This window comes from Megalops cyprinoides, chromosome 19 (assembly GCF_013368585.1).
Source record: "Megalops cyprinoides isolate fMegCyp1 chromosome 19, fMegCyp1.pri, whole genome shotgun sequence".
Lineage (NCBI taxonomy): Eukaryota > Metazoa > Chordata > Actinopteri > Elopiformes > Megalopidae > Megalops > Megalops cyprinoides.
In genome coordinates, this window is record NC_050601.1 from 5,357,277 (window position 1) to 5,378,348 (window position 21,072).

The 21,072-nt window shown below is 42.6% G+C and overlaps 3 protein-coding genes across 6 annotated transcripts; 1 reads left to right on the forward strand and 2 right to left on the reverse strand.

The window, feature by feature from the left end:
* Positions 1 to 672: 672 nt before the first annotated feature.
* On the reverse strand, positions 673 to 6,187 carry si:dkey-204f11.64 (uncharacterized protein LOC100537752 homolog). Of its 2 annotated transcripts, none has more exons than XM_036552573.1 (3): positions 6,009 to 6,187; positions 3,197 to 3,323; positions 673 to 2,298 (listed from the first exon to the last, which is right to left on the reverse strand). In XM_036552573.1, exons 1-2 carry the CDS (start codon positions 6,099 to 6,101, stop codon positions 3,198 to 3,200), a joined length of 219 nt encoding a protein of 72 aa, XP_036408466.1. In that variant the 5' UTR covers positions 6,102 to 6,187; the 3' UTR covers positions 673 to 2,298; position 3,197. The 2 variants fall into 2 exon arrangements, with proteins under 2 accessions (XP_036408466.1, XP_036408467.1); XM_036552574.1 differs by having other exon boundaries at positions 673 to 2,301.
* Positions 6,188 to 7,069: 882 nt separating this feature from the next.
* Positions 7,070 to 11,356, forward strand: LOC118794992 (caseinolytic mitochondrial matrix peptidase proteolytic subunit). Its single transcript, XM_036553308.1, has 7 exons — positions 7,070 to 7,146; positions 7,984 to 8,085; positions 8,535 to 8,606; positions 9,485 to 9,581; positions 9,925 to 10,112; positions 10,379 to 10,484; positions 10,653 to 11,356. The coding sequence occupies exons 1-7, from the start codon at positions 7,135 to 7,137 to the stop codon at positions 10,877 to 10,879; spliced, it is 804 nt and encodes a 267-aa protein (XP_036409201.1). The 5' UTR covers positions 7,070 to 7,134; the 3' UTR covers positions 10,880 to 11,356.
* Positions 11,357 to 13,040: 1,684 nt separating this feature from the next.
* Positions 13,041 to 18,892, reverse strand: aldh3b1 (aldehyde dehydrogenase 3 family, member B1). 3 transcript variants are annotated; one of them, XM_036553343.1, is made up of 10 exons: positions 18,793 to 18,892; positions 17,368 to 17,531; positions 17,026 to 17,136; positions 16,558 to 16,678; positions 16,382 to 16,467; positions 16,101 to 16,182; positions 15,044 to 15,436; positions 14,556 to 14,722; positions 13,765 to 13,864; positions 13,041 to 13,364 (listed from the first exon to the last, which is right to left on the reverse strand). In XM_036553343.1, exons 2-10 carry the CDS (start codon positions 17,527 to 17,529, stop codon positions 13,168 to 13,170), a joined length of 1,419 nt encoding a protein of 472 aa, XP_036409236.1. In that variant the 5' UTR covers positions 17,530 to 17,531; positions 18,793 to 18,892; the 3' UTR covers positions 13,041 to 13,167. The 3 variants fall into 3 exon arrangements, with proteins under 3 accessions (XP_036409236.1, XP_036409235.1, XP_036409234.1); XM_036553342.1 differs by having other exon boundaries at positions 17,368 to 17,539; XM_036553341.1 differs by lacking the exon at positions 18,793 to 18,892 and adding an exon at positions 17,768 to 18,128 and having other exon boundaries at positions 17,368 to 17,539.
* Between the last annotated feature and the right edge of the window lie 2,180 nt (positions 18,893 to 21,072).

Here is a 21,072-nt window from a genome sequence, read left to right on the forward strand (position 1 = left end):
AATTTCTCATTGGTCTCATTGGATAATAATGATACTAATGACAATGATACTGAAGACTGCCGTTACATTTTAGTATCCATCATTGGGCATGGGCTGTGAGACTGGAATGTGATAATCATCACAGACAGACAGTTGGTCACACAACAAAAACAAATAGTTTTAATGATTCCCATGCTGACTCGTGAATTGCAATGACTAGATGTTAACATCTAAAATACAGATATTAACAGAACTTCTCGGATGAGGTGCTAAAGATTGATAGTGCCACATAATTTATGGGCCTGACATCTACAGACATTCAGTGCCTTGTGCACATGGGTCTGCTCTGATAGCAATGCTTCTTAAAGAAGTAGACATTTTCTGAGATCATCAATGGTGAGCATTTAGAGAAGTTTTGGCACCAGAATTTACGTACTGAAAGGTCCTGTCAGATACCTCTCCCTTCAGCCACTGTCTTCCCTTCCGTAGTCCCAGTTATGTAGTCTCTGTTTCCATGGCTTCAGCTACAGATTATCCAATTTGACGCAAGTGGATCAGAGAACTTGCAGAGGCACCTTCCATACACAGAAAGTGACAATTCTTAAAAAAATATTCATACAGAAATGGAAGTATTTGTACAGATTTGTAGATGTTTATTAAACATGTTTTCAGCTAATCTGCACAAATCTGGTATATTTTTTGTAATTTCTCCAGTGATTAAAAAGTCTGACGCATTTTTCAACATGTGTAATTAGGTTACATCCAACTGTAAATGGAAGCTGACAGAGAGAGATGGTTTCTGGGAAGAAAATCATGAACAGAGGTGACAGAAAGAGCAGCAGAGTTTATGATGAACCAGAAAATGGTGGCAGGATTGGAAAAGCAGAAACATGGTAAAATATTATGATAGAGGAGGTAGAGAAATGTTAAGTAACAGGACAAAGTATTCATACTCAGTGACCAACAAGAACAATACTAGGTGGACAATCTGGCCTTTGCCAAACCATCTCAACTTCCAAAAAGCAGTTCTCATGTAGGGTACCCACATGGTCTCAGTCTATGTGTAACACTGCCAGTGTCATTACATATGCTATGAATATTACATATTATTATATAAATGTGTACCTATGTTTCTTTTTTATGAAAGGGGTGTGGGGAGTGAGGGAGTGTACAAGTAGCTCTTCAGAGTTAAAGTTAGCAGTGTTTACGGGTTTGTGTACCGTTGTCAGATAACAAATCAAAGGCTATCTCCAGCTCCCAAGAACTTTATAGCATTTTGTCATTATGAGAGCCCATCCTTATTAGAACTAAGCCAATAAATACTACTAATAGCTCTACTACTAATAATAATGGTGGCAGGGGGACAGTACAATAATTGCTCAGTGGGTTGAGTGCCATTAGTCTGACAGATACCTTGAATTACCTTTAATAAGCCCTGTTGTGCACCTCAAAGTACCATATCCCTCTAGGTTTTTATTTTTGATTTTGGATTGCAGGTGTATACAACTTGCTGTATTGTCCAATCAGAGTGGCCTTATTAATCCGTTCCATTAGCTGGTTGTATTTAGTGTTTGTGCATCTTTTGAGACAGAGCAATGGTTTTACAATACAATGCGAACACTATTTCCTCAGACTGTAAGAACAAGCCTAACTGTGTGATAAACAACAAATACAAAAAAAAAACCCAACGCAACATATACACTGACCCACACTTAGGTCAGTCATAAAAATACAGACTCTTTCAGGGAAACAGTCATCTTTATACCTTACTTGCTGCTCTGAGATAAACTATGTTCTGGTTAAAAGGCAACATTGTGTTGTACGGTTATATATCAACTTAGTGTCCATGTCACAATGGTTCTTTTTTTTTGGGGGGGGGGCTAGGCTCACAATGTCTAGACTCCCTCCTAACAGTTATCGGCTTCTTCACTGCCTGAGGTGAGTTCCTGTTGTGGAACCGATTGCACATGACACAGACGTACCCTTGACAATTACAGTATAGTGCACAAGAAACAAGGAGGTGAGTGTTACTAGGACCCTTAAAGGATCAGGCGTGAAAACAAACCAGAGATATTAAATTACTGGACATGCAGTTGCTCTGAGTGGACTGTGATCCAGTTTGACACATTGCAGCGTATGAGGGGGATCGCGGTAATGTCCTTCGATGTAGGTGTGGGCTGTGCGGAGGATCCTCCCGACGCTGGGCCACTTCTTCAGGAAGAGAGATTTTGAATGTATGAACGGAGAGCAGAGCGAGGGACAGTGGAGAGGCAGACAGAGAAATGCTCCCAGGCATTTCCTGGGCCTCACTGGCGCCACCTGCTGAGAGAACAACTGAATCTGCATCATGGAAGTTGTTAACCCACAAGAAGGGAGCTTTGAAATGAGCTCTTTGCCAGAGGCATTGCAACAGTTCGTCAATACTAAGGCAGGAGCGGCTCCAGCACAGTGAAAATCAATGTGAACATTCACATAAACCAAGTCTCGCTGTTGGAAAAGGCTATATTTCCATTAAACTGAGAAACTGTGACTGTCACAAGGTGACAAAATCTTTAATATTTTAATGAATTAATTATACAGTAAGTCTTATAAAAATGACCAATCAGAAAGAATTATGTAGCAGTAAAAGCTGACGATGTGTGCTGCTTTTTGACTGAGTTCACTCTGCCATGTAATGGAATCATAACTCCTGCGTTACTGAGGAACCCCTGAGTGAAAACGTGTAACTCTAAACTCTGCAGTTACAAGAAGGACACTGTGAAATTTCTAAGACCGACAGGCATAAGAGAAAAGAGTGTAAAATAAATGGGAGAGGTACATATAGAGTGTTTGGTTAAATTTTACATTACATCTTCCCTCAGGGGCTCTTCATGAAAGCATGACACCTTCATGAGCATGACATTGGTGATTTATACAGCATTTGTAAAAAAAAAAAAAAAAAAAAGAGTGACCCGCTATAAGTTTTTTTTCCCACACCACCCAACATATTGCTCAATGTCAGTTATCACAATGCACTGCAGTTACTGCAGTTAATACACTTTATTACAAATAAATAACATCATGTTCCTGATGGTGTAATGTATGATTAAAGATGTATAAGTAGTAATTAAAAACATATTTTTACCAAGGTCTTAATGTGTAATGGGACTGGGATGATACCAGTGAATGAATGGGCGGAGCCACGAGAGCGGGTGACACTGTAGCGTAGGAGGTGTACCTCAGAAGAGAGAGCAGGATTTGGGGGGCCGGAAGGGGTTGTCACTGGAAGGGACCCCCATGAGCAGAGGGTCCTTGTGTGCATTCTGCTGGCAGAAGGTCTTCAGGTCAGTGGCGGCCTGGGACACCTGGGGCGACACGCGTTTAAAGTGACGATGGGGTGGTCACATTGATGATGCACACTGAGCAGAGCATGCTGGGATTGCACTGTGAGTGAGCAAGTTGAAACGGCACGTTAACGAGGCTTCCAAACTGGCTTTGACAATGGCTTCGCTTGCGTCCGAAATCAGTGTTTGTTAGTGGGATCGCAGTGTTAAAATACGGAGCACCTGATGTCTTGTGGGGCGTCAGTGTAGCACAGTGGTTAAGGAGCAAGACTCATAACTGAAAGGTCACCAGTTTGATTCCCCACAGGGGCACTGCTGCTGTACCCTTGGGCAAGGTACTTAACCCACAATTGCCTCAGCAAATATCCAGCTGTATAAATGGATAACATTGTAAAAAAAAAAAAACTGTACTCGATGTAAGCCGTTCTGGATAAGAGTGTCTGATAAATGTCAATAATGTAATGTCTTGTCTTGAGGAATTTGCTTCACTCTGACACAGTACAAACAGTTATCGGGTCTCACATCACAAGGACATACCAGCCAGACAAATCCCAGCAAAAATTTAACTTGTCAAGCAGGCGAGACAAGATGACCCACTGCACTTCAACAGCTCCTGTTGAACTAAAACTCTAGCATGGAAGCACCTTCAAAGTGATACTGACAGACCATGCAGACTGACACAGCAGTATAGTGGCTTACTGGATGGAAGTGACACAGATTTGTGCAACCTACAGGACTTCCCAATTTGGCAAGGTTCATATTTATGACATAAAATCAGTGCAACAAAACTCACATATTTCACTTATGTGGTCCTATGTGTACATTTCTTAGGTACTGAGCTAGCAATCACAGAATGAGAAGCTGTTTATGGATTACTTTTACACCTCTGTAAAGAGTGAAGTCTTTGGACCATTTCTGGTACTATAGGTTTCTGTGTTCTGACAAATAATAATATAAGTAAAATTTGATTGCCCATTCTCTTGATTTTTCCACAAAGGCTGCTAAATATTATTCATTGAAAATTGTCATTTGGCCCATTATTTGTCATCTTTCACTGACTTGGTAGCTAGTCTCTAAATATACTAATCCAATTTTAAAATGTTACTTCCACAACTCTCTTTCCAGTGTTACAGTCAGTGGCTGCCTTTTCTCATTTCTGCTTTGGACAAGCAAAGTGCTGGCTACCCCTGGGATATAGTCAGCTCCACAGTCTATGCAGATTCCAAGATTACCAAGAACACTATGACACACTCAGTTTGTTAAATATTTATTTATATCCTAATCTCTGGGCTGCATTTCATGCCTATGGGGTTTCTTTGAATTTCACTGTTATTTTGAAAATAGCCTACAATAAGGCCTTTATTTTGCAGCAATGCTTAAGACATGAAGGATATAAATAGAAATGATGACTAACAAGTCGCCGAACAAAGTTTTCGAGGCATTCTTCTTTAATACTAAATGAAGCATAACAAAATGTTTGTCACAAAGAGAACAACAGAAATATGCAACTATTCGGGTTTTTTCACTTGAAATATATGACAAATACCGTCACCTGCTGACCATCACCCTATTAGACTAAATTAAAACTCATCTACTGTCAAGATTCCACTCGCCAAAGGTGATATCCACAAATCCGTGCCAGATTTTACGACATTACCCTTAGTTTCACGCAGTACTACTGAAAATTTTATGTGTTCTCGCGACAGTGCATACAAAATATAACCAAAAAATTGGGCAAGGTATCGCTCTGTCTTGGCCGACATACAAATCACGTCACGGTGCTTCGGAGCAATGCAATGTACGTGCATTGTTCGTGCATGTACTTCTTGCTTCAACGCGACGTTGTATACCTAAAGGGTAGCAGAGTTACGCAAACTTTTGTGTTCACTCAATTGGCAACGACATTTTTAGACCTGGATTTCCCTCCCGAGTTCAGAGAAAATACCCAGTTTACAATCGGCTACTGTCACATACCCACAAACCACACAATCGACAAAGAACCCCACTGTTTGCCGTCGCGCGGAAATAGCCAGCGGGTAGTTTACAGTACATACCTATCAGGAAGTCATAGAGAAAAAAATGCAAGTACATTCTTTACAATACATCGCATCCCTTACATATATCTGCATATGTAACTCTGTGGCTCAGTCAACACATAACGATGACAAATTAAAAAAAATAGAGTCTACATAATAAAACATACGCTCTTCAAAACAGTCCCACAATCAAACGCGTAAAAGCGGAACGGCGCAGTAACTCGGATCAAAGTTTTAGGCACAAAAGTTTCCACTGTCGGCTTCGTCTGTTGCCAGGCGATCGGACGGGGCTGCTGCTTACCCTGTGACAGCGTCACATAAATTAAATTAAAGTGAAGCTCGCGAATCGGCTACCCTGAAAGTACATAACAGCATTTTATAAATGTTGTCATGTGCACCGTTTTATTTAGCCCTCTAAAAACACAAATCTGTGCATCGCAATGGTACAAAATTCCCACGGAAAACAAAGTAACCAAATGGCCAACCACAAATGCAATACGTAACAGACAATTCGTCCATATTCTAAGATTTAGATAAATTATGACGCCGGTGCATAGTAGGTTAATTATTGACCATGGGTTGTGGCCAAAGAGACGAATCATGCAAGTCCGACACCAGTCACACCCTGCTCCAAGATATTTTCCCATGTTTCTCTGGATATTTTTTTTACCTTGATTCGGCGGACACTCGCTTCAAGACGCAGCTGCTTGACGGCTTTTTGTGCTATAGCCAAGTTACTGCTACTTGCGCTGTTGTTTGACATGACGGCAACTGACGGTGAGGGAAAAGTGTCTCTCTGTGGACCGTGAAAACGAAAGTTTCCGTAGATCCCTCTGCGACTCACACACTCCCCCTCTCTTCCCCTGACTGGAACCGCAGCAGCATTCACTTTCTCAAAAAAAAAAAAAAAACTTTTTTCAATTGGTTGTAGGTCGGACGCGTTTCATTTCCCCATCACATTACCGGCGGACACTCGACGAAAGGATATTATCATGATCGCAAATGAGCGTGTCAGTTTTCTCTGAAAATGTGATTTAAAATGCACGACATTTTATGCACTACATTTACTAAATCTGGTCGTGAACGTAAAATGAAAACTGAACCAAAGCTGTTATTATACAAGTGTAACGACCTGGCCAAATAGAACTCAGTGGATTGCAAAATCGGGTTGTTTTCGTTATCCTTAAAGTCGTTTCTTTCTTATATAAATATAGCTATAATATATACATGTAGTGGTCTACCCCCAGCCGTCCCCCGCTTTCTCCTCTACTATGACTCTGTAATAATTTAACCACTGCCTCGCGCCTTTCATTAGAGGCCTGAATCATGTGTTTCCCTTTCTTTTATTTGTGTATTCATAAGAACTGTGTGAAAATGTCACGAGGTTCTCTGAGTTACATTCCTAAATTCAATCTCGTGTACGAAGTGCCTTCCTCACAACTGATAAAATCAGATAATAGTCAACATTTTATACTTATTACAAAACTGCTTTTGAGGCAAATCTGCGACTTATGAATTTTCTCTATGGTACCTATTTTTATAGCCAGGTTCATGCGTTATATTAAGACACATTAGCTCATTACTTTGCAAAAACGCGAAATTCAGCCTCATAAGTACCCTGCACATCACTGCCATCTAGTGGAAAGAAGAATAATGTTTTCACCATTGCTGTACGTCAACTTGTCACATGACAATGAAGCACGCTTCTTTTGCTTCGGAGGAAAGGTCAGAGAGAGATCAGTTCCGGATGATTTGGGGTCATACGTAGGGAATTCCTCACATTCAACAGACTCGCAATGCTCATACGAGTGAGTATGAAAGCCAAACATGTCTTTAAAGAAAAACTTAAAAGCGGTGTCTTTTAAACATGATAGCTAGCTGACTAGGGGAGTATATCACTACTTGAACGGATATTTAAACTGCAGTGGCATGTGTCCAACCCACACCATTGCAACACTACCTGACTAGCTTGCTACTTGTTTTGTGAGCAAATGTTAAAGTATACATAGCAACGAACTTGTTTAACAGTTTAGCTGAGCAGCTTGAATAATCTAAGTGTATAGGTGGTTATATAATGCTATTGCCAACATCACCTTGTTACTACTAGCTAGTGTTTACCAGAATGGTTTAACTGACTGGTTAACCACCTAGCTAGATGTAATTATCTAACGTAGATAGTTAGCTGTAGTGCAATAAGTAAATCCTCTCAGCGTAGCTAACTAGTTAGCATGAAGTGTTTGTGCAAAAAGTCGAATCGTTGAAGGTCAGTTGCCTAACCATGATTGTGTATTTCTAGGGTGAAGCCCTTACTCAGGGTTAAATAATGAAACCAGCTAGAACTAGTAACATAGGTTGCCACGGAGTAGTCATTGCCATTTTCCTCGAAGTGATTGCAAATCCCGTGAACCTCAGTTCTGAAAACTTAATGATAGGGGCGATGAGATAACGTGTCTTTTTCAAACGATTGCTGCTGGAGAAGAAGGCAGCTAACGAGCTAGCTAGCGAGCCTACTCCTACTACACAAGATGATGTAACATTGTTAACTAGATACGTAGGCTGTACCCTTCATTCCATCTCCTGTCCTCGTTGCTCCTCTTCGCCGATACACAACCACCCTTCCCTCCTGAACTGTGTCTGTCTTTCAGAGGGTGTTACAGTGTGGGCTTTCGGCGGTGAGGGGCACACGGACCGTGCACCTCAGCGCAGCGTGGAGGACTCCCCTCATCCCTATCGTAGTGGAACAGACGGTGAGAGGGGTGGCGGGGTGGTGTTTCCAGAGACCATGCATGAACATACAGTTGGTTACATTTTAACATCATTGTTTTTTTTTTTACGCACGATAACATATTCTTCTTCTAAATGAATGTAGCCTCCCACTTAAATAATTATTATTGTCTGTGTTACTTCTCATGCACTTTGTAATTGCAGTCGTGTCACTCTCTTGGCAAGCACCTGACTCTGAAACATGGTCCTGTTTAAATCACACTGATTTTTACATACTCATGTCCTGTGTGCAGTATACTATAAAATTCAGTTCCAGACCTCACGAAGGTCCTGAGAATATACAGTGGACGATATTTCAAAAGAATGTGACTTTTAGTTCATCTCACCCTGGCCTGTTACTGCTGTGTTTTGCGGTTTAATGTAATAATCGGTGGCAGATGCACCAAACCCCTTTGTCCCTGTCACTCCGCAGGGCCGGGGGGAGCGTGCCTACGACATATACTCCAGGTTGCTGAGGGAGAGGATAATCTGTGTGATGGGACCTGTAAGTCATTCAGTAACTGTGTTTTTTTTCCCCCCACTGTAACCGTGCTTATCAGGCATATGCTGGGGTTACATGCCAGCGAGGCTAAACTTAGCGTGAGCGCTTTCTATCATTGTATTGTTAACGTGCTTAAAATGGTAAATAATAATATACGTATAATAAGAAAATACAACCATTTTTTTTCTCAGAAACACCATCCTAAATTTATGCTCTACAGTATAAAATAGTGCTCATAAAATGCATTTGCCTCCCTGGTGGTCAGACATAAAGGCACTAATTAAAAAGGCTAACTGGCAGGATGTTTTTTGAGAGAAGGGGGTGTTTAACACAGAAGTGGGTCCTGAAGTGATTATAAATTATGTAACCAGTATTCAGCCAGAAATGTTATGCTTGCCATTACCAGCTTGCAGGGTTGCCAGGTTGGCGCTAGTACTGTTCCTAATTCACTTGAATAGGATCAAGGCCACTGATGCGATAATAGCATGCGAGGGTAGAACGAGGTATGTGTGCTCCTGTTGGCCGTGTATTATTTCACACGTGGGAAAATGTCATAAAATCCAAACGGCACATTGTGGAAACACTGCAGCAGTATCAAAATACTTAAATAAGACATTACATAAAATTCAGTCAGTATTAGTTTTTCCAAAGAAAAACTCAGAACCCAGTTAAGGAACCAGTAGAATGGAGACTGGATACTGACTTTGCTGGATGTCAGTGTGAATATCACTGTAGCTAGTATTTGTTCACTCTAGCCTGCTTTGTGTCAGTGTTTCTGAACTCTTTCCTGAGTTTTGCCATTCCAAACCCGAGCTTAAGTGTGACTGTATACAGTACTGTCACTGATTATCCTGTGTGATTATATCTCTCTTCTCTCTCAGATCGATGACTCTGTGGCCAGTCTGGTTATTGCTCAGCTGCTCTTCCTACAGTCAGAGAGCAACAACAAACCCATTCACATGTACATCAACAGCCCAGGTGAGGCAGGGGAGGGTCAGATTGTTGGGGGGGGGGGGGGGGGGGGGGTGTACTTGGCAGGGTTTCAGGTCTCGGTTAAATTGAAGATTGGATTATGAACAGCACACAAACGAGAGCATATCAGATGGAGTTACCAAGAAAAAAAAAAGTCTGAAATATGATCTAGAAGAGGTAGAAAATAAAACAATGATGTTCTGGGTATTTTTCTCGTTCAGAAGGTTTTTTCTCAGTTTATTACAGGCCAACCAGTATATCTCAGTGTGAGGGTTTTTCCGCCCTCTGGTGGACATTGTGTGCGGCATGATGCAGGTCTGTTTTAATTGCGACTCCCCCTCTGTGCCAGGGGGTGTGGTGACGGCGGGATTGGCCATCTACGACACCATGCAGTACATCCTTAACCCCATCTCCACCTGGTGCGTGGGCCAGGCAGCCAGCATGGGCAGTCTGCTGCTGGCTGCGGGCACCAATGGCATGAGACACTCTCTGCCCAACGCCAGGATCATGGTGCACCAGCCTTCCGGGGGAGCCAGGGTGAGGAAGGGGAGCAAAGGCCCAGGGCAGGGGAGCTGAAACTGGGCCTTGGGATGGAGAGAGATGGAGGGGGTGGGCCTAGGAGAGGATCCTCTTTGGGTAGAATGTGTATGAGAAGGGAGGCTGTTGTAAGCCTTAAGGTACTGAGGCTGTCAGTAAAACTACTGTCAGTTACATTTTGGAAGTTACGCAGTTCTGGGAACATGGAACCCAGCTGGCAGTACTTGGTAAAAGCTAATTGTTAAAATGTGCTGCTGTGCTTTCAGGGTCAAGCCACAGACATTGCCATTCAAGCTGAGGAAATCCTTAAACTGAAGAGACAGATCAACAACATCTACTGCAAACATACAGGCCAGCCCCTGGAAACAATTGGTAATGTATTGTGGAGATCGTCTGTGTAGTCTGGGAGAAGTGGCATGAAAGGAAATAACATGTGCAAAGATTTTAAGCATGTGAGGTTATTGCCGATGTACTTGTGAGTTTGTAATTATTTTATTTTATTTTTTTTTTTGGCACTTCTCTTCCTTTTCCATCCACCAGAGGGCGTGATGGAGAGAGATCGTTACATGAGCCCAATGGAAGCCCAGGATTTTGGCATCATTGACAAGGTGCTGGTTCACCCCCCTCAGGCCGGCCAGGATGAGCCCGAGCTGGTGCAGAAAGAAACCCCCACGGCTGCTGGCCCTTCCTCGACCTCTGACCCCGTGGCCCCTGAACAGGGATCCGCGGGGGCCAACCCACCCTCTTCCTACAAGCCCGAACCCTAAACCAGCCCTGGAGAGCTCACAATGTCCATACCTCTGTACTGAAAACATTTCTGGGATCAAAGCCAGCAGCACTGAAATGAAAACTCAAATGTGGTGTCATCAGATGTGAATTTTACCTGTAAAGTGTTGACTGGAATATTGTTTCAGATGTGCAGCAGTACTGAAAACAAAAGGCTCATTACATAGTGAAATGAGGAACCCTTTGCTGTAACACTCTTTCGCAGTGGCCAGGAAATTGAAGGACAGAAAGGTAAAAAAATGTAAGACTAGCCGTAGAGGCAGTTTGAATAGTATGAGTATTGCCCATGGCAATATAAAAACCTCCGTTATCCACACTGACAGGACCCCATGTGTCAGTATTAATACAACCAACTTTACTGTGGTAATGAATGAGTTTAAAGTGTAAATGTGACTTTCCACAATTGGTGTCCTTTTGCTGACATTTTAAAAAGATGCAATTAAAAGAACCGTCTTATATGAAGCTGATTTTGGATTTTCTTGCCACGTGGGTGTGTAACGTCTTGGACTCTGGCATTTGTCATCACTCATTTTGTCTCTGAAATGAGAGGTGAGGCTATAACTGCAGCAAGACTGGAAACACACAATGCCAACTGCTAAAAAAAACCAAATGACTTTCTTGAGGTGTGCACGGGTACAGGACAAGAAAATACACCTGACTAAACTGCAGAAAGGAAAGCAGTTTAAAGTGTAGGGTGCAAATGAGCAAAAATGGGACATGTAGGGGTGATACCTTAAATTAGAAAAGGAAAAGCATGAGGATTTCAAGAGAGGCAGGGAGACGCAGGACAATCGGGATGACAGGCAGAGGAGACAGGAAGTCTGAGAAATCAGCGAGACCCCAGTGAAAGCTATAGAGCAGAGGGGCTCCCGAGTGGATTAGTCAGCGAGGTGCTCAATCTGAGAGCAGGCTGAGCCCTACGGCTCAGGTGTGAAACCAGCCCTGTCATCTGCTCACAGTCACGGCAGAATGAATTTGCTTTGTTCTGCCAGGGTAGGAACGGGTGTGTCGGCAGGGTGTCCTCGTGGCCTTTGTCAGTAACCCCGTGACTCGTCAGTCAGCGTGAGTCAGTGCGAGTGGATCGGCGGATTGCATCCACCACACCCTGCACTCCTGTGCGAGGGTGGACGGATGTCACGCTCAGATGAGCCTAATTTTATATATATATATATATATATATATACATACACATACACACACACACACACATATATATATACACACACATATATACACACACACACACACACACATACTGTTGCAGTGAGCTACTACAGCACCCAGGGTCTGATGGCATGTGACATACAGAATGAATGCAATAAATGCCAATATTGAACAACAGTAAATTTTATTAGTTAAAATGTTATTTACAACAGACATAAAAAAGCGAATACCATAAAACAGAACATGTTAAGAGTCCATTACTTTCCAAAGAGTCATCTTCTCCTCATGAGTCCTTGCCCTGAAGTGGATGCTACCAGCACTGTATTCACAAATCGCATGAAGGAGTTTTCACTGGATCTGTGCAACCATGCTGTGCACTGTAGCACCCAGTGCAGAGATGGACTGAAGGTAACTTTCATGGCTCTTAATAAATACTGATCTTACATGATAGCCAGCTTTGCCTTTGGTCCACCAACACAGCATTATATAGCGTTTTTGTTCATTATTACAATATTACCAGCTACAATGCCCTTGCGTCATAAATCAATGAAGCACTTGTCAATCACAGTTTGCCACATGGACAACCTACAAAGTGTAAAAAGGTGTCCATGTGAACGATTACATAAAAGCACGATTCCAACAGGGAAGTGAGCCAGAACAAGAAATTTAAAAGCCAAGTCAAGAGGTATAAATTAGTTACTTAAATTAGTGTAAGTCTACTGCTATGATTAGATGCAGTGTGTAGAAAGAAACTCACCCTTTTAGTAATGGCACACAAAAACCGAACTGGTGTTACTGCTGAACAAAGGTGTGGAAAAAATTGCACTGGTAATGAATCAATTATTTAATCATAACAGAAAGCTAAAATTAATGAGCAGCAAGTAGATAATATTTAGAGCACCACTTCCCCAATGTGAATAAAAACCAGATCTAAAATTTGCATTTTGCTAAGACCAATAAAGCAATCATGATTGTGGCCAGCATGAGGGTATGGCACCGAGCTGCCATGTGGCAAAACGTGGTTAGTCAGTAAACCCAGCAGGCTAACAGAGACAGATACACCGCCCGTAGAGAGACCAGTGGCGGGATAGCCCGGTGTGCGGGGTCACATGACGGAGCATCCGGCCCAGCCCTTCTTGGCGCCGGTGGCCCAGCGTAGCCAGCCCAAGCTGCTCTCTTGGTAAGGCGGGTAGCGCAGCACGTTGACGCGCTCCAGGCCCCACCCCCGCAGCATGCAGGCGCGCCGGTGGCTGAACGTTTCGAACCCCCAGCGGCCGTGGTAGCTGCCCATCCCGCTGGCCCCTGGGGTGGGGCGGTGGAGGGAGAGAGAGGGAGGGCTGGGAGGTTAATACAGGTCTGACTGACAGGGTGATTTTTTTTTGTTTTGATACCCACTAAGAAAGAAGTAATGATGCTATATAGGTGGCAAGCAAGCCAGATGGCAGACTATTGTGTAGAGTTCTGTCATGGAATGTCATACCAAAAGTTCCAGTAGTGGAATTCCTTAGGGTCAGTGGTTTAAACCATGACCAAAATTCCTCAGCAAAACCAGGGAGGAATGAGGAGCGCACAGTGCAATTAGTGATAACCAGTTTTTGGTGTAAGTTCAATAAAAATGCTGCTCTTCATTTGCAGATTTATATAAAATAAGCCTCTTATTAGAACACCAAGGAAGCGCACACACACAGATACACCAACTCACCTACTCCTCCAAAGGGTAGCCCTGGCAGGGTCATGTGGACTATACCATCATTTGAGCAGAACCCCCCACTGCTGGAGTTCTCAAGAACTTTGGTAACCACCTAACAGGAAATAAGAAATCATACCAGAGACTTGTTATTTCACTCCATTGTACAGGCTAAACTACACAGTTAAAACAGCACACCTAAAGCTTGTACAGGTTTCTGTAATGCAGCATAGCTTTTAATATTGCAGAGGTTACATACGAAGTTGGCAGAAAAGAAGAAACCAAACATCATAAGGTTATATTCTAAATCTGGGAAAAAACAAGACGGATCAAAAGATTCAATCCCACAAAAGCCTCAAATAATGCTCACTGGCTGATAACGAAGTCAGTCAATCCAGATGAAATTTTTAATGTCACATAAACAAGACCGACATGGTCTTATGGTTCCAGGCCACCCTCTCTTCCAGGGGACCCCCTAAGAACAGGAATACCAGGTGAGACACAAGGTGCCTCTCGGGGAATAAAAAGGTATATATATCCCAACTCCGGCATGACCAATTCAGTACCTTCATAACGAGAGGCGTAGTTTCGAGCACTCCCGTTCCCTGCAGCGGCACAGACCTTTTCCCTTGAGGAATTCCCCTTCAGAGGCGAGGTTTCGACTGCATTCTGCAGTTATGACTCTTTGGGGTTTATTACAAGGGAACAGAAGCTGCCCAATTCCCCAATTACACTTCTAACTCATCAGATGAGATGGGCTTCATGGGTTAAGCAGCCTTGCTGAATGAAGGATTTGTGGCTCATACCGGAGGCTCATCAGAGAAGACGTACAGGGCCAGGGGCTTCTCTCTGCGGTTGATGAAGTCGATCCCTTCCTCCAGGGTCTCGATGGTGAGAATTGGCAGAATGGGGCCAAATATCTCTTCCTCCATGAGTGAATCTGTCTCCTTGACGTCAACCAGCACTGTAGGCTCTGCCCGAGGAAAATGAAGGGAATCCATTCTCGACACCACCAGGCAACAGACCCCTCCCTTCCAAACAATGTATTCATAGCAAAGCTTCTCAACCTCTCTTATTCCTTTCAACTTATAAATGCTGGTGACCGAACCAATTCGATTTTACTCCCCAGTTGTGTCATTAGCTTAATACCATCAAGTGAAAGCCATTTTCACCCATTTAACCTTTTCAGCTAAATGGCCAGTTATGAGCTTATTTAACTCTTAGTGGAACACATTTTATTCATTACACACGCAAGACGCTGTAAAAATATAACCATTTTCACCACCGTACTTACCAATGTACTTCTCTTCCTTGTCGCTCTCCCCTCCTATCGCTACTGTCCCGGTGGATCTCTTCAGCATTTCAGTCAGCCTGGTCCAGTGCTTGTCTGTCACTATGCGGCCCATATCGGGACACTGCCGGGGCTGGGGGGTGTAGAAAGTTTCGAGGGCCTCCCGGATGGCAGGGATTAGGGCGTCCCGAGTCAGAGGGGTACAAAGGACGTAGTCTGGGGCCACACAGCTCTGCCCCGCGTTGAAAAACTTGGCCCAGACCAGTCTCCTAGCAGCAGCCTTGATGTCCAGCCTGCCATAGATCAGGCAAGGACACTTCCCTCCCAGCTCCAGTGTGACTGGGGTGAGGTGTATCGCTGCAGCCTGGAGGATGCTCCGGGCCACCACCTGGGACCCTGAGAGAGGGGGAAAACAGGGGAAAAAAAAACACAGGTCCAGCCTCCAGTATCAAAACCCACAGCAGAGAGGAAATCACAACCAACAACTCTGTACAAATGATGTAAAGTACAGTGCACTCAGTTTACAATTTCTGATATCAGAATTAGCAGCATATATTGATCAAACACTGGGACAAACACTTCTATACAAAGTTTAAAATACTTGCAGTAATCTTTCTGGACTCAGTTGCATGAACAATGCATAATAAGCTAAGAAAAAGTTATGTTGAGGATGTTAAGAATCTGAAATTTCAGTCTAAAAGTGACTCGTTCTTTTCCAAGTCTTGCAGGTTCTTTTGGTTCACCCATCTAAAAGGATCACATTGTCCTCGATATGATTCTTCAAAATCAATATGATTCTTACAAGAGGTGTGTACAGTGACATGTGACAAGTTAATTTTAAGATATTCTCAGAACCCACTAAAAAGGGTGCCATTAAATATATTACCACTGCCATGCTGGAAATAATACTGCTGACTCAAAGGACCCAACTGCTACAGATAAAGGTCCATGCAACGTAGCTTTCACACAGTACACTCCTCAACATCCCTATGGTGTATACAAACACACCGGTATAATAGGTCAGGAAACATTTGTTGGCTTAGACAGCATGGTTCCATACCTGTGTAGAAGATATGATCGAATCTATGCTCCAGTAACGTCTTGGTTTCTTCTGCTCCACCACACACCACTGCATAACACTCCTTCAGAGACAAAGACAGACGATGACCTTGGCCATCCCATCCAAAACAGCACTGGTATAGATTCTCAGTTCAGGCTACAGGGTCAAACAACTCAGAGGGGGGAATAAAGAAGTCAACGACAGAGACCAGCATTTTAAAAAAGTACGAAGCGCACAAAACCAGTGCAGGTGAGCACGTGCAAACACAAGCGCACACTTACCTGAGACAGGTACTTGGGGATGAGCTCGGCCAAAAGCTTCTCTGTAGCCTGGCTGATTTCAGATGGTTTCACAACGGCACAGTTACCTAATCAATGACGTTCAACATGATGGATTGTTCCAGATTTTAAGAAATAAGCACGTTAGGTGCAATTATTAAATGTGTACTAAAGGATACCTGCAGCTATTGCCCCAACCAGGGGTAACAGAATGAGCTGAAGAGGGTAATTCCATGCCCCAATAATCAGCACCACCCCTAGGGGCTCTCTACGGACAAAACAATCATCCAGCTTGGTTGCCTAATAAAGAGAGAGGGGGTAGAGGGGGCGGGGGCGATTGTAAAAATGCATTACAACAAATAAAGTTTGATTGATTGATAGGGGGGAATGCTTTCCTTATTGAAGTAGAAATACAGGTTGAGACATTTCTGTACATTGCCAGAGCATTAACATTGTCTCATGTCACCACACTTGGAAGGGTTCCAGTCGAGTCAGTTGGCATTGAGCAACGTCCTTGACAGAGCAGTTTGGGCAGTTTATGTGTGTGTGTGTGTGTGTGTGTGTGTGTGTGTAATGACAACATTAACAGGAATCTGTGAGGCAGACTTCCGCAGCTTTAAATAAACAGAACCACAGAGAGGCCTTACCAGATTTTTTCCCACGTACTCAGGCTGCATCCAGGTCCGGAGGTTGTTGATGGCGAAGCAGAGCTCATTCGTCACCATGTCGATCTCTGACAGCACCGCCTCAAACTTGGGCTGAGGGAGGAGGAGAGTCGTTGGGGGTCATGGGAGAAGGCAGGGGGGAGGGGGGAGGGGGGGTCTAGTACTAAACAACTGAAAAGCGTTACCTTGAGATAAATGTATATGATCATATTTTTGGGAATTAAATAATAAAATGTTGTGTCACACAACAGTCCAGTGTGAACCCTCCCTCCCCCTCCCCCGGGGTAAGAGAAAGTGGGTAGGGGGCTGGTTGGACGCCCCTACCTTGGCGAGGTCCTGGTGCAGGGCCTGGAGGATCTGCGTCTCGTTCTCCTTGATGAGAGAAAAGAGAGCCTCCAGCTGTGCCAAGCGAAAGGACTCCGGAACGGTGACCCCCGAGCGGAACGATGTCCGCAGCCTGTCGATAACCACGCTCTGACCCTCCATCTCTACACCCCTGACAGAGAGAGTGGGACACCGACCACAGCGCAGATGGAGACGTGTTAAAAAAAAACACACACAGATGAACCTGCACAATGTATTGCTGAGGAAAAAAAGTTGCCACAACATTTAATGCCCAGTGAATGTAGCAAACTTACATTGTATGGGTCTATTTACAGGATTTAGGCACAAACAATAAATTATAATCAAAAATGACTGCTAACAGCTGACACATTATACTTACATATTGAAAAAGAAGTGGACAAGTACAAAAGTGGCTACAACTGTTGATCAGTATTTGCTCAACTACACCGCAACGTCCTTAAATAGAAGCAGGCGCATAATCACACACAGGTGATCACAAGCTCAGCTCTCCAGATTTGGGGGAAGGGTCATATTAGCGAAATACTAGCATAAGCAATCGAACATGCGCTGTCGAATGTCAAGGGATCAGGGGACATTGAGAGAATATTCCGAGGACAGGAACTGTTGACTATCGTAATGTTATAATGGTAAGGGGTAGGGCTCAAAGTTAGGGTCACCACGAGGTTAAAAGTATGTTAATGACCTTCAGAGAGCAATGTTGTCAATCCTGTCCACCTGTTTATAGTTAAGGTTTTTTTAGTCCTATGTAAGAGTCGACTGTTCTGAAAAAGGAGATTTTCAATTTAAAAAAAAAAACGGGGTGGTGGCGAGAGCAATGAAATTTGATAAACAGCATGATAAAAATTAGACTGCAATTTTCTTGTGCGTTTTTTAAACGTTGCGCACACTGAATGGATTAGTCGATGTGGACAGGCATTTACCTCTAAAGCTATTAAAAGCGCGATATTACTCTATTAATTATTGCAGTATAACGCGTACACACAGATCCGGCACTCTAACCTGAAGTTACAAGGTAGCTAAACCATCAAAGATGCAAGTCATTCATGTTACTGGTGAAGTTGTTCAGCTTGCTGGCTAGAGCTGCTCCAACAACCTGGACGAGATTACATCCGTCCACGACCCCTTTATATTCAACGTTCAAAGCTGATTGATGGAAAAAACGTAAATTTTCACAAAATGTAAATCGTTAGTTGAGGGGAAAAATCAATATGGACATAGTTTTCATCCACAAATCGCTTCTGAACATCGGGAGTGCACAACACACTAGCTCTCAACAACGCCGCTCGAAAGCTGTCCACTATAGCCTACTTCGTCTCGCTGCATTGACGACAAGACCGCATTCACCTGTTCTGTCCATTTTGTTGGACATTTTGTTTATCTTACCTCGTCCTGTACAGTAATAAATGGCTGCTTCCACGTTCCGGACATCAAGGATTTGAGTTTGGAAACAGGAAGAAAACCTATTTCCGGGTGCTTGCGCTTTGACACACTCACGCACATACAAGAAATGTAAACGAGCGAATTTTGGTTTAACAGGAATTACTGGGCAGTTTCCGTGTTGACGCAAACCAGTTCAGAAAATGCAAGTCGACAGAGATGCACAAGTGCACATACATCATGACTGAAATAAACATCTAAAACATATTATTTCTACAATAATAACAATAACAATAGGCTGTACTAGCCGTATAAACATACAGCACAGATACTTAGTATTTAACAACAGACAACGAAATATGTTTCTTTTTTCACAAGTCACACAACCTTAAAATGGATCGTTTTTATACAATTCATCTAAAGCCATTACGAAGAAAGGAAAATAAGCAGACAAAAAGCAATTTAAGGTAATCGTTGCACGGTTACAATGTGCATGGTACCCTGGATGTTTGCTACGGAGGACGGAAAACATCTCTCTCTTCTAAAAACATCAGGGTTCAATCTCATTTTCTAGGACACAAAGTTTAATGACGGAAAAATCTACGCGCGGAGCTTCCCAGAACTTTTTATAATGTAAAACACACCAAATATCCAAACTAATAAGTGGCAAATGAAAAGTTCACTGAGACGTAATGTTACTGTGCATCTCGCCAGTTTGGTGGTGTTACCTGAAACGGTATTGTCATCTTGATCTTGACACTTGTCACAAGTGTGATGGATGGTTTCCTTATTTGTGTAACTTTTTGTGTCGTTCTACTGGATGCCCTTTGTACATGATTTCTGAATTTGCTCTGTCACTTGATGTCAACAATGATAATGTATTGTTAAATGTAATCATCCCGTACATTGCTCTAGATAAGAGGATCTGCTAAGAGAAAAAAAAGTGTACACATACACACACACACACACACACACACACACACACACACCATTCAGTAAAATTCATGCTCTTTTAAAAAGTGCTATAGCTGACTCTGGTAAAGTCTGTTGCAGTGCTTCCCAGCAACTTTGCAGCTGTTTGTTTCAGGTTTATTTTGAAGGTCTGAAAACCTGCTGGTCTCTCTTCTCTCCTGTAATTCAAATCAGGCTGCTGTCTTCTCAGCTAAGCAGCAGCTCAGCACCAGGGCCTCTCAGTCATTCTCTGCCCTCCAGGGTTTCACAAGCATTTGCCAGGAAGTAGAAAATGGGCTGCTCACTGCTCACATGTGACAGGAAGTTCCTGTTTTCGCACAGCTGGTCTGCCGCTGGAGAGAACCCATTTCAGTGAATTAATTAAATTAATTTATACCAGCTCTTTGCTGGGATGTGGTGTATTGATTGTTAAGGAATGAACATCTCTGTAGACACACAGTGGGAAAACTACCAGCCAACCACTTAAGTTTAAGGGTCCTTTAATATTGCTCATTAGAAAATTATTTAGATATTAAAATGTTCACCGTATACAGTGCACAATGTGTGCTATAGGAGCAACTTGGGTCTTATGAATCGTATGTATTGATTGTTTCGTTTAATACATTTTTCATAATTTTACTGTGTTGGACTGTACACACAGAACACATGACTCCTTAGCACATGTTTATTAACAGCAATGACAATGAAAAAAGAGACAAGACTGTATGGGCCATTTTTATAGATTTCCAACTCCTTATTTTAGTGATAACCGGTAGGGAGATCTCAAGGAGGTACAGAGGCCTGTCAGATGTCTGTGCCTAAAGACATCTGCAATTTTATATCCTTTTCCAATATTTAGATTTATATTTTAGAAAATGTAGGCATTTCTTTTTTTCCTCTAATAATTGGCAAGTTATTATCTATCAGTCCATGTTAAACACAAAAATTAGGAGTGATGCTGTCAGTGTCTTACATGATTCTATTAAGTGTCTGAAACAAAAATGTGAAAGTTTTGAAAATATTCATAACAATCAAGTAATGGACTGAGATGGTAACAAAATACAATCCAAGCTTTCACACAGTAATTATGTAAAAGAACAATCTTTTACTTCTTTTTAGAATGTTTTGTCTTTCCATTAGTTCCAATGTTATTTTACAGTAATTCATTTTTTTAATCTAATGTGATGCTATTGTGTGAAATGCAAAAAAAAAAAAAAATTGTAACTGCCATCTTTGAACTCATGTGCAGTACAGAATCAGTTAGGTAGGTTTCTAAAGTACAAACTGAAAGGGTATTATTGAAACAGTGATTGAAATTAATGATATACAGTATGC

What these genes read in the sequence shown, in the direction of transcription:
- aldh3b1 (XM_036553341.1), bottom strand. An exon ending in TGCACCAGGACCTCGCCAAG is followed by an intron (nt 17,137 to 17,367) that starts GTAGGGGCGTCC and finishes CTCCTCCCTCAG; the next exon opens with CCCAAGTTTGAGGCGGTGCT. An exon ending in GCTACCCTTTGGAGGAGTAG is followed by an intron (nt 13,365 to 13,764) that starts GTGAGTTGGTGT and finishes GCCCCACCCCAG; the next exon opens with GGGCCAGCGGGATGGGCAGC.
- LOC118794992 (XM_036553308.1), top strand. An exon ending in TAATCTGTGTGATGGGACCT is followed by an intron (nt 8,607 to 9,484) that starts GTAAGTCATTCA and finishes CTTCTCTCTCAG; the next exon opens with ATCGATGACTCTGTGGCCAG. An exon ending in CATGTACATCAACAGCCCAG is followed by an intron (nt 9,582 to 9,924) that starts GTGAGGCAGGGG and finishes CCTCTGTGCCAG; the next exon opens with GGGGTGTGGTGACGGCGGGA.
- si:dkey-204f11.64 (XM_036552573.1), bottom strand. Translation starts at nt 6,101, where the DNA reads ATGTCAAACAACAGCGCAAGTAGCAGTAACTTGGCTATAGCACAAAAA. An exon ending in CGAGTGTCCGCCGAATCAAG is followed by an intron (nt 3,324 to 6,008) that starts GTAAAAAAAATA and finishes GTGTCGCCCCAG; the next exon opens with GTGTCCCAGGCCGCCACTGA.